Source organism: Ursus americanus, chromosome 27 (assembly GCF_024610735.1).
Source record: "Ursus americanus isolate L20-20 chromosome 27, mUrsAme1.1.p, whole genome shotgun sequence".
Lineage (NCBI taxonomy): Eukaryota > Metazoa > Chordata > Mammalia > Carnivora > Ursidae > Ursus > Ursus americanus.
The window spans coordinates 5926732-5941439 of NC_142153.1; the positions used below are offsets into that span (position 1 = coordinate 5926732).

The window sequence follows — 14708 nt, forward strand, 5'->3', positions numbered from 1 at the left end:
CCCTGGTTGGTGTTTGTGGTGACTCACCTCTGGTTCCCAGGAACGCTGTTATTTTTGGCCCCGATATTATTAAGGTTGTGCCCACATTCCCTGCAAATCAGCAATTAAGGAACACAGCCCCCCGCCCCGTGAAAGCATGTGAAAACCAGGGCCAGAGCCACGGGTCCCTGCAGACCCAGGGCTGGTTAGCACCGAAGGCCAGAGGCTCCCCCACAGTCCTCTGCCCATGCAAGGCATGCTGCCCCCACCTGGGGCCTTCCTCTCCTCCTGGCGCCCCCTCTGGGCAGCCCCGCCTCCGGAAGACCCCGGCACCCCAAACCCGGAGGCGGGCGGGCGCTCCCCTCGCCCCTCTACGCCGCAGCTCTGTGAGGGACTGGCCGGCCTGGCTCACGGCCCCCGGGGGCTCTCGGCAGGGAGTGCGTCGGCCGCTGCCGGGGGGGAGCGGGGCCGGGCGCTCGCGGGGGAGCGGGAGCCGGCGAGGGCGCTGCTGTAATCTGCGAGCCCCAGGCGGGCGCCTCCCCTCCGCCCGCGCGCTGAGCTCCGGGGCCGCCCGATAGCGCGCCTCTGCTGCCGATAAGGCCGTCGGAGGGCCGCGCGCTGCGGCCGCCTGCCTCCAGACGGCCCCGGCCCGGCACAGGCGCGGCGCGTCCCGCAGCCCCAGCTGCTCCCACAGCTGACCGCGACGGACCCCGGCGGGATCCTGGTTAGGGACCGGCATGCCCTTCCCGAGGGGCTTCCTCAAAGTGAGTGCTCGAGCAGCTGCTCGAAAGGGAGGGGGGTGCTCGGGAAGGGCGAGGAGCTGGCGAGGGGCGGCGAGGAGCCGAGCTGCCTGTGTGCACACCTGCGCGCACCCCCTGGGCTCCTGGCTTTACGGTAGCGTCCGCGCTCGTTCGCTCGGTCGTTCGCTCGGTGCTGAAGGTGGCAGGCGGCCTCTGCTTGACTCAGTTAGTCCAGTTCATACGGTTTACAGCCCGAGATTTGCTGTCAAATTGAGTTCCACCTGCCTGGTTCTCTGAATTATGTTCTGTCTGCATTCGGGGTTGGGAAGGATAATCTTTGGATTATATTCCTTGTCAGGTCTATTGCGATTCTAGAAGCTTTCCTTTGAGTGTGTATTTCAGGTGTGTTCTCACAGGCCAGCGGCCCTGAAAAATAAGGACCTGTGCGAATTTGGGCTGGTCTGACAAGGGGCCTGGGTCAGCCTCATCTGGAAGGGGGCTTGCTTGTTTACTCAATGACTCACAGAAGTCAGTTACCTCATTGTCACACCTTCCCTGCTCTTGAAACACTGAACTTGGGATTTATGTTGCTAACTTACTAGAGGGAGAAAAGTCTAAGAAACAGGGGCAAAAAGCCCCAGAGTGGCTCTGGGAGCTAGGATCTGACAGATATTCTTTAAGTGGCAATGGAGCATTACAGGGGGTTACCCCATCCCACCCCCAATTCTCCTGTGATGATAGGACATATCACCATCTACCAGCACCGCTGCTTGGCTGTTTTTAATGTGTCCTGTGTCAAGTTGTGGTTGTTGGTTTTGGTGGGGTTTCAGAGGCCAGAGGTGGACCCCAGGCCACATGCTTAGAGGGACCCTAGTGTTCTAAGCTGTGTAAAAGTGTGTGGGTACGAGGGAAACCATAGGAAGTGGGAATTCCTTTTTAGTGGTTTCACATCTTCACAATTTGCCTTCCTGATGATTGATTTTCTTCCCCGGGAGGAGGAGTGTCTGTGGGGGAACCTGGGGACTCCGGCTTTGAGCCTCACCAGCAGCAAACAGCAGCCAGGTTATGTGCACCTGAGGCTTTTCCTTCCACTGGGCAACCCTAGGCCAGAGTTTCAAACTGAGTCTAGGAGGCTGTTCATAACAGACCTCAGAGCTCGGGGAGGTGACTGCGAGTGACACAGGAGGCGTAAGAACTATCTCTAGACCCAAACAAAGACAAGCCCAGAGTCTTGCAGGAATAATGGATGGCGCCTGAACAAATGTTGAAAACGAGCATGATGACTTTCACCAAATAGCCTTGGGAGAGACACATTTGGTACGTGTGTCAGTTTCTTTCTGGCTACTGGGTCCGCTGTGCAGCTGAACATGAACACAGTAGAAAATGAGGCACGAGCATCCAAGGTTGTTTTTATAAGCAGGGTCGTAGAAACTCAGCTGATCCTGGACTTCAGGGGCCAGTCACAATCAGTTTCTAAACCCCGGTTGTCATCCCTTCCCGCAAAATGTTTTGGCCAGTGTCTTTGAAAAATCAGCTGACCTCTTTTGAAGGTAATTGAAGGGAAGCATATTGAGAAAGGCTGTTTGTTGTTGTTGTTGCTGTTGCCAAAAAAAAAAATAAATAAAAGAGAGAAAGTAAGAAAGACAACAGGGTGCCTTCTAAAGGTAAAGGCACTTTGTCCTCAAGGTCTGTTCAGCATTTACTAGACATTCATCAAGTACCCGCATCTGTCAGGCCCTGTTGTAGGCACTGGGGATATAGGCAGGGGACAGAGCAGGCGCAGATCCCTGCCCTGCGGAGCTTACACTCCAGCAGGGCAAGGAGAGCGACTGGAAACAAAATAAATGAGTACTCCTTTACTGAAAGGTGAGCCGTGCAGGGGGCAGGGGGCACGCAAAGGGGATAGGAAGCCTGGGGCATTCGCTGCGTCCACAAGGCGCGCAGAGAGAGCCTCCGTGAAGTTCACTTTGGCTGCTGTGTCTCAGACTTAGATTCCACATGACTGTTAGTAAGGATTACAATTTAATGTTAAGAATCTTTTTTTTTTAAAGATTTTATTTATTTATTTGACAGAGATAGAGACAGCCAGCGAGAGAAGGAACACAAGCAGGGGGAGTGGGAGAGGAAGAAGCAGGCTCCCAGCGGAGGAGCCTGATGTGGGGCTCGATCCCAGAACGCCGGGATCACGCCCTGAGCCGAAGGCAGACGTCCAATGACTGTGCCACCCAGGCGCCCCTAATGTTAAGAATCTTAAACGTTAGACTTTGTTGATTACGAGAAGCTACAGATTTTTCAGTTACATTCTCACCATTGAGATGGATTACCTGTAGAATCCAAGAGAATTCGTGATACTTGGGGATGCAGTTATCTGTGTCAGGTTCTTGCGGGACTGAGTGGGAGGCTTTTCTTTCTGGCTGGCCCACTTGGTCGAACGACATTGTAATCAGTCCTCCGCTGCTTGTGTGGCTAGCATTTCTAATGCCAAACTGCTGATGATGGTATTTATCCATTATGATTTTGGGGGGAGACTTTTGTAAGATGGCCAGTTAAATGGGCACTGACAAACATGACCTTGGTTAGCAGCATTCTTAAAAATAAAGAATATTGTTTTTCGTACCTGGCTTTAAAAAAAAAAGCGATTGAGCAAAGACTTGAAGGAGGTGTGAGAGAGGGCCATGAGCAACATTGGAGGAAAGAGCACATGAAAGGTCCTGAGGCAGGTGTGAGTTGGGGGAAGAACCAGAAGACCAGTGTGGGTGGGGCAGAGGGAAGAGAGCAGAGTCCGAAGGGGTGAGGTCGGAGAGGTGGTAGGAGGGAGACTGGGGAGGGGGCAGGGGTACAGAACATCTAGGGTCTTGTATACCATTGTAAGAACGTTATTTTTACCCTGAGAGAGACAAGAAGCATTACACGATCTTGGGATCAGACACATGCTACGATTTGACTTCTTCCTCTGCCTCTGAGTTCCTAATGCCTCTGAAACCAAGCTCCCAGGAATGAGCTACCAAACAGAACCACCTAGGCCACCCAGTTATCACTGACCTCTGGTGCACTTGTTCTCAGCCTTTTTTTTTCTCTGGGATACACAGGGCTGGTTGTTGACATAGTTCTGCTTGATAGATTTCATGGCCATACCCGGGTATTGATAATCCCCTTCTCCCTTGCACTCTCCAATTTAATGAGAAAATAAATAGTGGCACAGATGCTCTTTACTTAAAAAATTGTCATGGGTAAAATTAAATAGGAAACAAGCACTATAAAATCACAATTCATATGCGGTACAGTAATGTGTAATCACAGCTGCTGACCCTTCGCTGCTTCCGTGGGACCTCCGCATGGATAAAGCAGACTACGGTTCTGAACATAAGCTGTCAGGAAAGCTTATGGGGTGTAAGCGTGTGACAGCAGAGTTGCCACAGAGGGGGAGTCTTGCATTTGCTCTAGGTTTTAAAAAGTATGAATGGTCTTCCTACAGGGCATCTTGCCTTCCAGGACCCCTCCTTTACACACAACCACGGTGATTTTGTAGAAAGGCAAGTCTCACCAATGTTGCTCCCTTGCTTTGAAACTTCAGTGGTTTGGGGCGCCTGGGTGGCTCAGTGGGTTGAGCAGCTGACTTTAGATTTCAGCTCAGGTCATGATCTCAGGGCTGTGAGATCCAGCCCTGCCTTGTATTTGGGCTCTGTGCTCAGTGGGGAGTCTGCTGCAGATTCTCCCCCTCTCTCTGCCCCAGCCCCCACTTGCACATGCACTCCCTCTCTCTCTCTCTCCCTCTCTCTCATAAATGCATAAATCGAGTCTTCAGTGGCTTCACATTCTTCAGGATAGAATCCAGACTCCTTAACAAGACCCCACCTGCCCTGGCCTGCCCATCTTTCCCACACTGCTTCCTACCCCTGGCTCCATGGGAATTGCTTCGGGCACACCAAACAGGCCGCACTTGTACATTTTTATATGATGTTTGTAAGCTGCACCTGGGGGGCCGTGTGCTTGTCTCGTTCGCTGTTGTATCCTAGGCACGTCACGCAGAGCCTGGCAAGTAGCAGGTGCTCATGAAACGGTTGCGTTCATGAATGAGCAACAGACTACGCGCCAAAACGCCTCACGGCTGATTCCTGCTCGCTAGTTCGGTCACAAACCTGCAATCAAAAATCACTGCGCTAGCGGTTTCTATGTTGACCTTTAGGATACTCTGCTGTTGGGATTTTTTAAAAATTCACAAGATAGTTTCTCCTTCCTCGGAGCTTTCCTTGCGCTTTCTTGGCACCTCCCTTAAGATCCTTCTCATTGTCTCTCTCTTTACACTATTTACACACCCAAGCCAGGGGTGGCAGGAGGAGAGCGGCAGCTCCAGCTGACTCACGTTTGAGTCGCTTCTCCTATTTTCCCTGGCATCAACCACGGTCTTGAACGTGAGGCTGAACTAGTCCGAACCATGAGCATTGACTGAGTGTTAGGAATATGTTGGGTCGTTTATTTGGAAAATAAAACAACAGGGCCTGCGAGGAGTCGGCTGTCACAGCCTAATGCCCTAGCTGGCCGAGCGACCCGCTTTCTCTGACTTGCCCAGTGTGGACTGAGGCCCATGTGACGCTGCTCAGGCCACATTCGAAGTTTGTCATCGTTGTCTGACAGGCAGTGACAACCAATTAGAGATCTGGAGAGAAGCAGAATTGTTTCCTTCCCTGCCTCCCGCTCACCCTTGACCACACCGTCCCTTTGCGGCTGGCTCTCTGAGTGGAGGCTGATTTATCTCCTGAATGTACTGTCAGGGTACAGGAAGGAAGGCACATGAAGGGCGGAAGCCGTCCCACAGCTCCTGCGCCTGGCCAACCAGCTGCTGAAATCTGCTTGGAGTGGAAGGTGGGACCGGGCTGGCGGCAGCCGGCATTGCCAGAAGGGAGAGCTTGCTGAAGGGCAGATTAAGACCAACAAAAGCAGCAAACAAGCCCTGCTCTCCTACCCAGGGGCTGGCACCTGAGCGCCCTCCTGAGAAAGCTGCAGGCACTGCTTGTCACTAGGAGACAGAGGAGGCGGGGGAGGCCTGGCTGGCCCTCCCCGGGACGATATTGGTCAGAAAACTGCCTGCCCTTTCCAGGAGTGGATTGTGAAGCCTTATTTTGTGAGAGAGAGCACCTGGTTTCAATTTCTTTTGGGAAGCTAGTGCCTAGAAAAGCTGAAAAGAAGCTGGCTTTAGTCCAGTCCTGTTCTCTGATGGCCCGGCCATTGATCAAGGGTGATGATGGTTTGCAGACAATGGAAATTGTCCAGCTGCTTGGAAAAGCCTTTCTGGGCTTCACTCCCTTGCCCACTCTGGCAAGCTCTCCTTCCACTGGGGTGGGGTGGGGTAGGGTGGGGTCATGGTGTATACCTATGGCTTTCCTTTTCTCCAAGGCTAGGGGGTGTGTCACCTACAAGTCCCACGTCGGGGCAGGCTAATGTTTCTGTCTAGTGGTATGATTCGAAGGTACAAGTAGAATGCCCATTCTCCAAAACCATCACCCCGGGTCTGCAGTGAAGCCTGAAGTTACACCATTAGAGATTATTCTTTAGGTCCTTAAAGGGGTTTTGATCTCTAAACATCTTCTATTAAGTGCGTACACTTAAACCTTGATAATAGGATCTTGAATTGTACAGATGCAAGGAAATGATTCTTATTTGCATGGGATTAGTTGAGGATTTAGGCAAAAGCAAGGAGTGGGATTTAGGGCAGGTTCCTGGAATCGGGGCATGGAGAGGGGTGAGGTGCTGGTACAGTGGGGAGGAAGGAAGAAAAAGCTCGCTCTCTTGCTTAGGACATGGCCAGGCCTAAAATTCCTTCCCAGCAATTTGTCTATCCCAAGATCTGGATCCCAGGCAATCTACCCGTCACAATGTGGAGTGTGCAAGTCAACGAGCAATGCTGGGCTGGAAGTGACAATAGAGACTGGTGATGGAGTTGCCAGACTGAATACGCTTCTCATGCACACGCCATCCAGGCCGTGGGGTCAGCCCCGGAGCTGGCGGGACTTCGTGGCTCCAGTGCCACAGTTGATAAAACTGTGCTCTTCCACTAGGCCTTTGCAAACGCTGTGTGCAATTGATTGACCAGGCGCTTGGGCTCCCCCTGCAATAGAAATTGACAAGAGGCCAAAGGCGAGTTCTAGGCAAGGCTTTATTGGAATCTGTGCACAAGCAGAAGGGAGGCAACACAGTGTCCCCAGGCTGACTCCCTGAGGCAAGGTCAGGAAGAGTTTCTTAAAGAAACAGGTGGGAGGGGCGCCTGGGTGGCTCAGTCAGTTGGGCATTCCACTCTTGATTTCAGCTCAGGTCATGATCTCATGGGTCATGAGATCTAGCCCCACACTGGGCTCCAAGCTCAGCAGGGAGTCTGTTTGCGGATTCTCTCCCCTTCCCCCATCCCCGCTCACATTTTGTCTCTGGCTCTCTCTAAAATGGATAAATAAATCTTTTTTTTGTTGTTTTTAAAGAAACTTAGGTGGGAAAAAGGATGATGTTTAAGTATGTAGAGGTGAGGTTTTCCTTGGCACTTGCCTACTTTAGAGATCATGCTTTTTCATACATTGCAGGTCTTATTAGCATGTGAAATCTGCACCCCTGCGCGTGATTTTTAGTATTTAAATGAGGGAAAGGTAACTTGAAGGTAGTCCCGGGGTCACTGTGCACATGCTAAGGCCAGCGTGGGGGTCCATCTGCTGCAGACTGGTTTGGTCTGGATCTCACTAGTTCTTTCTGGAGGCTGGCTCCCTCCTTTAAGTTGATGTCCTATTTTCTGCATTCCTGTAAGAGATATTGCTCAAGAAACACAGACTCATGAGTTTTCTTTTAGGGAGTTTTTCCTTTATGGTACATCGCATTGCATTAGGGTTTTGGGAGGGGCCTTGAGTCCTGTCCCTATTCTGTCTCAGAATAATACAGTTTTACAGGATACCAAGTATGGCATTTTCTTTACATACTTTGTCTTAATGTGATATTGAAACCACCCTGCAAGGTAGGTATTATTACCATCTCTTTTCTGATGAGGAAACAGAGGCTGAGCAGCGAATTAACTGGTCCAAGTCCCATGGCTGGGTTGCCGACTTCTGTCTGTCCCCGACTCTCTATATAGACAGATGCTGGCAGGTGTGTGTCTCCTCACCTCCAGGATAGGTCACATTGAAATGATTATTTTATGTGCCTGTCTCCCCACTAGTCTGCCTTCCCAGCGCCCAAACTGCGTGGTGTGGGTGAACACACCCAAGCAACGCTGAAGGCCTGTGGGCTCTGCAGCCAGACCACCTGGGTTTGAATCCCTGCTCTGCCGCTTTCTAGTTGGTGCCCTTGGGCCAGCTATAGAGCCTCCCCCTGCCTCCAGTTACTCAACTCTAAACTGGAGACAAGAGCGGTTGTCCTAGGGTTGTAGTGAGGAGTACAAGAGATAGAGCTTGGCATACCAGGAAATGTTATCTATTTCTTTGTTTTTTGGAATCACAAGTTCTGTGGATCAATAACTCTCCATATACTAAGAACTTTGGAAATTGAAAAAAATACCTTTCTACCCTCAACATCACTTCAGTTCAGTTCAACAGAGGTTACTGAGTAGGAAACAAGGGTAAATGACCCTCGGGAAGGGGTGAGTGCTCATTAGTGGGAGGCTGGAATGGGGAAGAATCAATTCTGCATGCCAGTTGAACAAGGGGGTTTGTCAGGGAAACTTCGTAGAGGAAGAGAACTCTGAATGGCCTTGAAGAATCAGCAGAATTTCACAAAGCAAGGATTGGGCTGATGGCAGCTGCAGAGAAAGCATGATCAAAAGTATGGAAGGAGGAGACGTGCCTCGTGTGTCTGGGAAAGGGGCGTGGTCCAGGTGTTGAGGGACCGGTGGGTGGTGCACAGAGACTGTGGAGTTTCTGAACATCAGCCTAGGACTGTGGACTTGATTCTGCCGATGCTGGGGAGCCAGCAAAGGCGTTTGAGCAGGAAAGTGTCATGGTCGGAATGCTCACTGTGGCAGGGTTGAGGAAGAGGGGTCACTGGCGTGGCAGCGAGTGGAAGCCAGTTAGGGAAATACCGCCGATCTCCGGGTGAGCACTGATGACACCCTAATGAAGGGGAGCAGCAGACGATTAACAGCACTGAGTAGCCGCTGTGTATCAGTCACCACGCTCTGTGATTTACACGCCTCCGCTCATTTGGTGCTCACAGCAGACACCCATGTTACAGATGAGGAAACTGAGTCTTGCGGCAGTCCGGGAAAGTGAAGAAATGAGGTTGTTGTCTGGGGGTGTCGACAAGCTGCTCATAGGGGTGCCCCGTGATCGGGGGGGCTGGTCCTCAGCTCGCAGGCCAGGTAACTTGGTTTTGAGGCACAGCCAGGGCAGCAGGTTTGGGAACTGACTTACTGCCCGTCCGACCCACAGGAGTCCGGCGTTGACACCAGCCTGCCAACTTCACTACGAGAGGTATGACTTCTCTGGCCATCTGGTGCTCTTGCGCCCTTACTTGCGTTCCCTGGTCAGTGGATTCCAGCCCATTAAGAAAATCTAACTGGCAAGTCAGTTATAACCGTGTTCTGGTGAGCCTGCAATCAGAGAAACGGGGGCGGGGAAGTAATCTTGAAGAATATGTCATCAAGACTGTGCTAAGGCCTGATGAACCATTCATGCCCCGCAGCCGAGAGCATCACGTTTGTTATAAATTGCTGATTAAACAACATTGGAATAGAAAACGAGGCTCGTTGCCTGTGTCGACGCCAATCTGATTGGAAGCAGCTGCCTGAAATGCTGTGTTCAAAAAGATTCTGAAGCCACTTTTAGGCTGATGGGCAAGACTTTGGGATAAATTAGCAGCCTCTGCCAGGGCGCCGGGGGGGAGGGCTGGTGTATTGGTGGGAGTGTTACCGGGGCCATTTCTGGACCAGTATCGTTTTTCTTCTACTTTCTCTCTCTTTTTTTTTTTCCCCGATGGAGCCCAGTCAGATAAACCATGTTCTAACAGAGACGCCTGGGTGGCTCAGTCGGTTCAGCATCTGCCTTCAACTCAGGTCATGATCCCAGGGTCCTGGGATCGAGCTCCATATCGGGCTTCCTACTCAGCAGGGAGCCTGCTTCTCCCTCTCCCTCTGCCTGCTGCTCCCCCTGCTTGTGCTCTGTCTCTGACAAATGAATGAATAAAATCTTAAAAAAAAAAAAAAAACCAAAACCATGTTCTAACAGTTATTTATTTGAGAGACACCCAATCTTTCAAGGAGACTTCTGAAGCTAACTAGTGTTCTGCATTATATGTTGATTTTGCTGGCTAGCCCTCAGAAGTTATTATAACATCACTGATTAGAAAGTTTCTTCCTCTGCTAGCTATCTCAGGTTCCAGGGGGTCAGGTTCAGGTCAGAGAGCCAGGCAGTGGTAGTGTCTCCATTCAGACCGACACCTGTAGGAGCACAGAGCCCAGCTCCCCCCAACCCCATCACTGAAGCAAAGGGCATTGTTGTCTTTTCTTTGCCTAATGAGTGTGAATTGTCAGTCGGTATCACCTGTTGGAATGGAGCTTTCCAACCAAACCTCTATAGGCTTTTGATGGAACCACCGACAAACCAGGATCTCAGGATCGTTGGCCCCCAGGCCGGGCCTACCCCTCCATCCCTATCTCTCTGCACCAATCCGAACACCACCCATCCCTTGAGCCGGAGAAAGTCCACTGTCCTCGGCAGGTTTCAGAGCCCCCTCGGTCCTCGGCACCCCGTAAGGCCGTGGCGCTCGTCTAGCATGTGGCCCATCTCCGCTGTAGGATGTCTCTGGTACAAAATAAATACTGTGGAGTTTAAAAAAAGAAAAAACGAATGACCATTGAACTCTGACTTCGGTGTATGTGTTGAAACGTGAAAATGTGGCAAGGTTGTTGGTCTGAATGATTGGTTCAATGGAACTTTCTCCAGCACTGCCTTTATTCTTCTTCCTAAATCCTCGTAGAAAAAGCCTTTTACTAGAATTTCAGTCTTTCTCGGATTTGGTTAAAACACATCTGCAGGTAGAGTGATGAACTGACTGCTGGGGAGCTTTGGATTTTCAGTCTCCATCTAAATTGTCTTCCTTTGGGGTTTTAAAAAAATCACTTATGAATGTCCTTGTTTCTCCGCCTGAAAAATGCAGATAATATCACCTGACGTTGACAACCACAGGAGTTTGGTATCAGGTGCTGAGTTAGTATGAGCAGGCTGTTCTGAATGTCTCAGGCACACAGTGATGTTTAAATGGGTGCCCCAGGGGGCGCCTGGGTGGCTCAGTCAGTTAGGCATCTGACTTCAGCTGGGGTCATGATCTCAGGGTCCTGGGATCGAGCCCTACTTTGGGCTCTCTGCTCAGCGAGGAGTCTGCTTGTCTCGCTCCCTCTGCCCCTCCCCCTGCTTCTATCCTCTCTCTGATGTAAATAAAATCTTTTTAAAAATAAAAAAAGTGGGTGCTCTAGGATTAGGACAACACTGCTAAACCCTCTTTCCCTACTCCATTCATTTGCAGCATGGCAGTCGGTAACTTTGCTCCTGGCCTTTAAATAGATGAGATATTTGGAGCAAGAAGTGCATGGTGCAGCTTTAAGTTATCGATTAAGGGTCTTTCCTTGTTTGCATCTAATTTTGTTTATGTAACAACAAACGTGCACCCCACTTCGGGACATTGCTGATAACGAGCTGGGCAGTGGTGGAGTGGGGGGCTCTGTCTTCAGGGTCTCCATGGTTTATAGCATGCCCCCAGGCAGCTCTTTCTAGGCCCTGGTGGCAGCAGAAGGGCTGCCTGAAGACGGCCTTCACCATGCCTTTCTCACATGGAGGCCTTCCTCTGAAATGTTCTTAATTCCCTTACCCCCATCATGACTTGCTCTCACTCCTGTTCCTTCTGAGTCGTGCTCCAGAGCTTTTTGCATGCTGATGGGTAATGACTGAGCACCCGAGAGGGGCAGGGTTCTGTGGGGGTGCCGATGCGAAGTAGCCTGTGGTGGCTGCCCTTCAAGCCCCCTCAGCCCGGAAGAGGGGGGTGAGGCGTGAACACAAACCGCTGTGGTCCCAAAGAAGAAAGGAATCCATTGAAAGGGATACAATGCTTTGGACATTCAGAAAGAGAATATTGAAAGCAGAGGACATCAAGGGAAGGTCCATGAAGATAGTGCCTCCAGGTTGGCTGTAAGGGACAGATTTGATAGAGATAGTCGAGAATGGAGGAAGACAGGAGCGTGGAAGGGCGCCCCAGAGGGAGAGGTCACCCTGGGGAAAGACCCCGAGTCGTCAGTGTGTGTTCATGTCAACTCAGGTAGGAAAAGAAGGGTATGAGATCAGGATGGAAAGTGAGTGGGAAAGTAGATGAAGAAGGACCTGGGAATGACCTGCCAGGGTGTTCAAAGGACCGGAAAGCAGTGGGGAGCAACGGAAGGGTTCTGAGCAGAAGTCTCATGATCCTGGTTGTGTTCAGGAAGTTGACTGGTGCGCCAGTGTGCGAAGTGGATGGTAGGGAGCCAGGCTCAGGTGCTTGCGTTAAAATGGAAAGCAGTGCGTGGATGGGAGAGAACAAACTAAGAAAAGGAAAACGAGAGGGCCTCACTAATATCTTCTGAGCCGTGTGCCAGGCCCTTTTCTAAGAACCCTACAAGTATTTCTTCATTTCATCCCTGGGTGGCTCTACGAAATCCTTGCATGTCACAGATCAGGAAACTGAGGCACAGGGAGATTACAATTTGCCCAAGGCTATGTAGCCAGGAGGTGTTGGAACGGTGATATGAAGCCAGGGAAGCTGGGCCCAGAGCCTGACTCCTTAACCTGTACCTTATTCTTTGGGAAGGGAAGCAGGGGCTGGCCTCTCTCCTCCCTGACCACGTGGTGGCATTTCATATGGGACTCCCAGGAGTCCACTCCCAGATGCTGGCTCTGTGGCAGGATCCTAGCAGACCTGTCTTTTGGATCCTTCATATCATACCACTCTGCCCCGGGGCGCCTGGGTGGCTCAGTCATTTAAACATCTTCCTTTGGCTCAGGTCATGATCCCAGGGTCCTGGGATCGAGCTCCGCATCGGCTCCTCCCTTAGCCGGGGGCCTGCTTCTCCCTCTGCCTGCCGCTCCCCCTGCTTGTGCTTGCTCTCTCAGTCTCTTTCTCTCTGACAAATAAATAAATAAAATCCTTAAAAAAAAAAAGATGCATACCACTCTGCCCATTCCTTCAGCAAAGTCTCATTGGACCCACCACGCACAGGCTCTCCCCTGTACTTTGAAACACGAAGTGAAACTGCCTCAGTAAGTGTGTAGTGTGTAGACATCTGAACCCCCAAAACAGATGTGTAACAGGATGTTTACTTAACTTGCAAAAACGTCACCATGGGTTTTTTAAGTAGCTAGTTCTCAAGCACATAGGAAAATTATTTTATATATAAAAACTTCCATTGAAAGCAAAAAAAATGCTTTAACTGCCTAGATTTGGATACACCATACATGGTAAAAGCATCTCAGAATGTTTCCAGCTTCCTCCTTGCCTTTTGTATTTGTCAGTGAATTTAATGACAAATATCAGTCCCCGAAAAAAATACTCATGTGGTAGCTGGAAGCTTGAATTGTATTATAAAACTTACTGAAGAGGTGAAAATGTAAGATACCAAAGTTCACATGCACAAAACAGAATAATTATGGAACTGGCTGATTTTTTTTTTAAAGATATTACTTATTTGAAAGAGAGAGAGAATGAGCAGTGGGGGAGGGGCAGAGGGAGAGAGAGAGAAGCAGACAGCCTGCAGAGCAGGAAGCCTGATGCGGGGCTCAATCCCAGGACCTGGAGATCATGACCTGAGCCGAAGGCAGATGCCTAACTGACTGAGCCACCCAGGATCTCCTGGAACGGGCTAATTACATCCCCAAAAAAGTGTTTTGCTTTAAGAAGGAATTCACTAAACACAGCTATTGCATTGAAGTTCTTCATGGAGTGAACAAGAGTAGGGCAGAAAAATACACGGACGTCTGTAGAGCTGAGCTAGCTGGAGATCAGAGTGAAAATGACCAGCCTCTCCTGCCCTGTGTTGTGTGGGGACATAAAGAGTTTTAGAGTCAACCACTGGGAAACAGTGGCTTGCGCACAGCTGGTCAGGTTTCTCCAAGACCACTCAGAGCTCTTCCACGCTCCCTTGCTTTGAGAATCTCTGAGGGTAGAGTTTGTGTCTCCCCATACTTCCTCACCCAGTACACCCTTTGGGGTGGGGTGGGTGACAGGGCACAGGGCTGGTGGTCCCAGGGAGCACACTTTGGGAAACATAGTATCAGGCTACATTGAGAGGGTGGTGTTCAGATTTTCATTTTAGAAGAGACCCTGGTAATAGGAGCACAGATATAGGCAGGAAATCACCAAGGAAAGGGGTCTGGAATGCCATCTGGGGGAAACCTTGAAGGAACAAGGAGCAGAAAAGAAGAGTCTGGAAGAAAGTCCCTAATTGTCACTAGGGTGCCACTGGCAAGAGCAGAGAGTCACACCATGGTGTTCGCGAGGTCATGACCAGGTGAAAGGTGGGGTAGAAGTCAGAGGAAGGCAGATTGCCATCTAATGTGAGGAAGGACTTACCAACAGGTAGAATTCTCCAGAGAGTAGTGTCTGATCAGAGGCCTGTCAAAAACTTCCAAGGAAGGACAGTGGCATCGACCAGGACTAGGACTTAGATGTCCTTGGAAAGGAGAGCCTTGAATGATGTGATCATAAGATAAACAGCACAAAGAGGAAATGGGGTTTGGTGCTGTATTCACTTTGCTGACCTTGACTACCTTACGTTATCTAATTTCTTTCTTTCTCCTCCTGGGTCTGTGGGGCCTTGATAATTTGCGTGGTTGGTTTAATAGCTCTCTGTGGAAATGAGAAAATCATTCAATCAGGGGAAATGCATTTGGGATGAGCAAAGGAGCTTTTTCCGGTGTGGATATTTTAGGAATGCCTACACCATGTAGTATATACAACGGTTAGAAATCTTGGGGCTTTCTTATCAGCTGGTGTCTAATG

The 14708-nt window shown here is 50.4% G+C and overlaps 1 protein-coding gene across 1 annotated transcript in view; it reads left to right on the plus strand.

Moving 5' to 3' along the window:
* Nucleotides 1-595: 595 nt before the first annotated feature.
* ANK1 (ankyrin 1) overlaps nt 596-14708 on the plus strand; it is a 129641-nt gene continuing 115528 nt past the window's right edge. The window contains exon 1 of the mRNA XM_087856367.1: nt 596-743. Within this exon, the coding sequence (XP_087712493.1) occupies nt 717-743 (27 nt within the window). The 5' untranslated portion in view covers nt 596-716. The remainder of the gene's footprint in view (nt 744-14708) is intronic.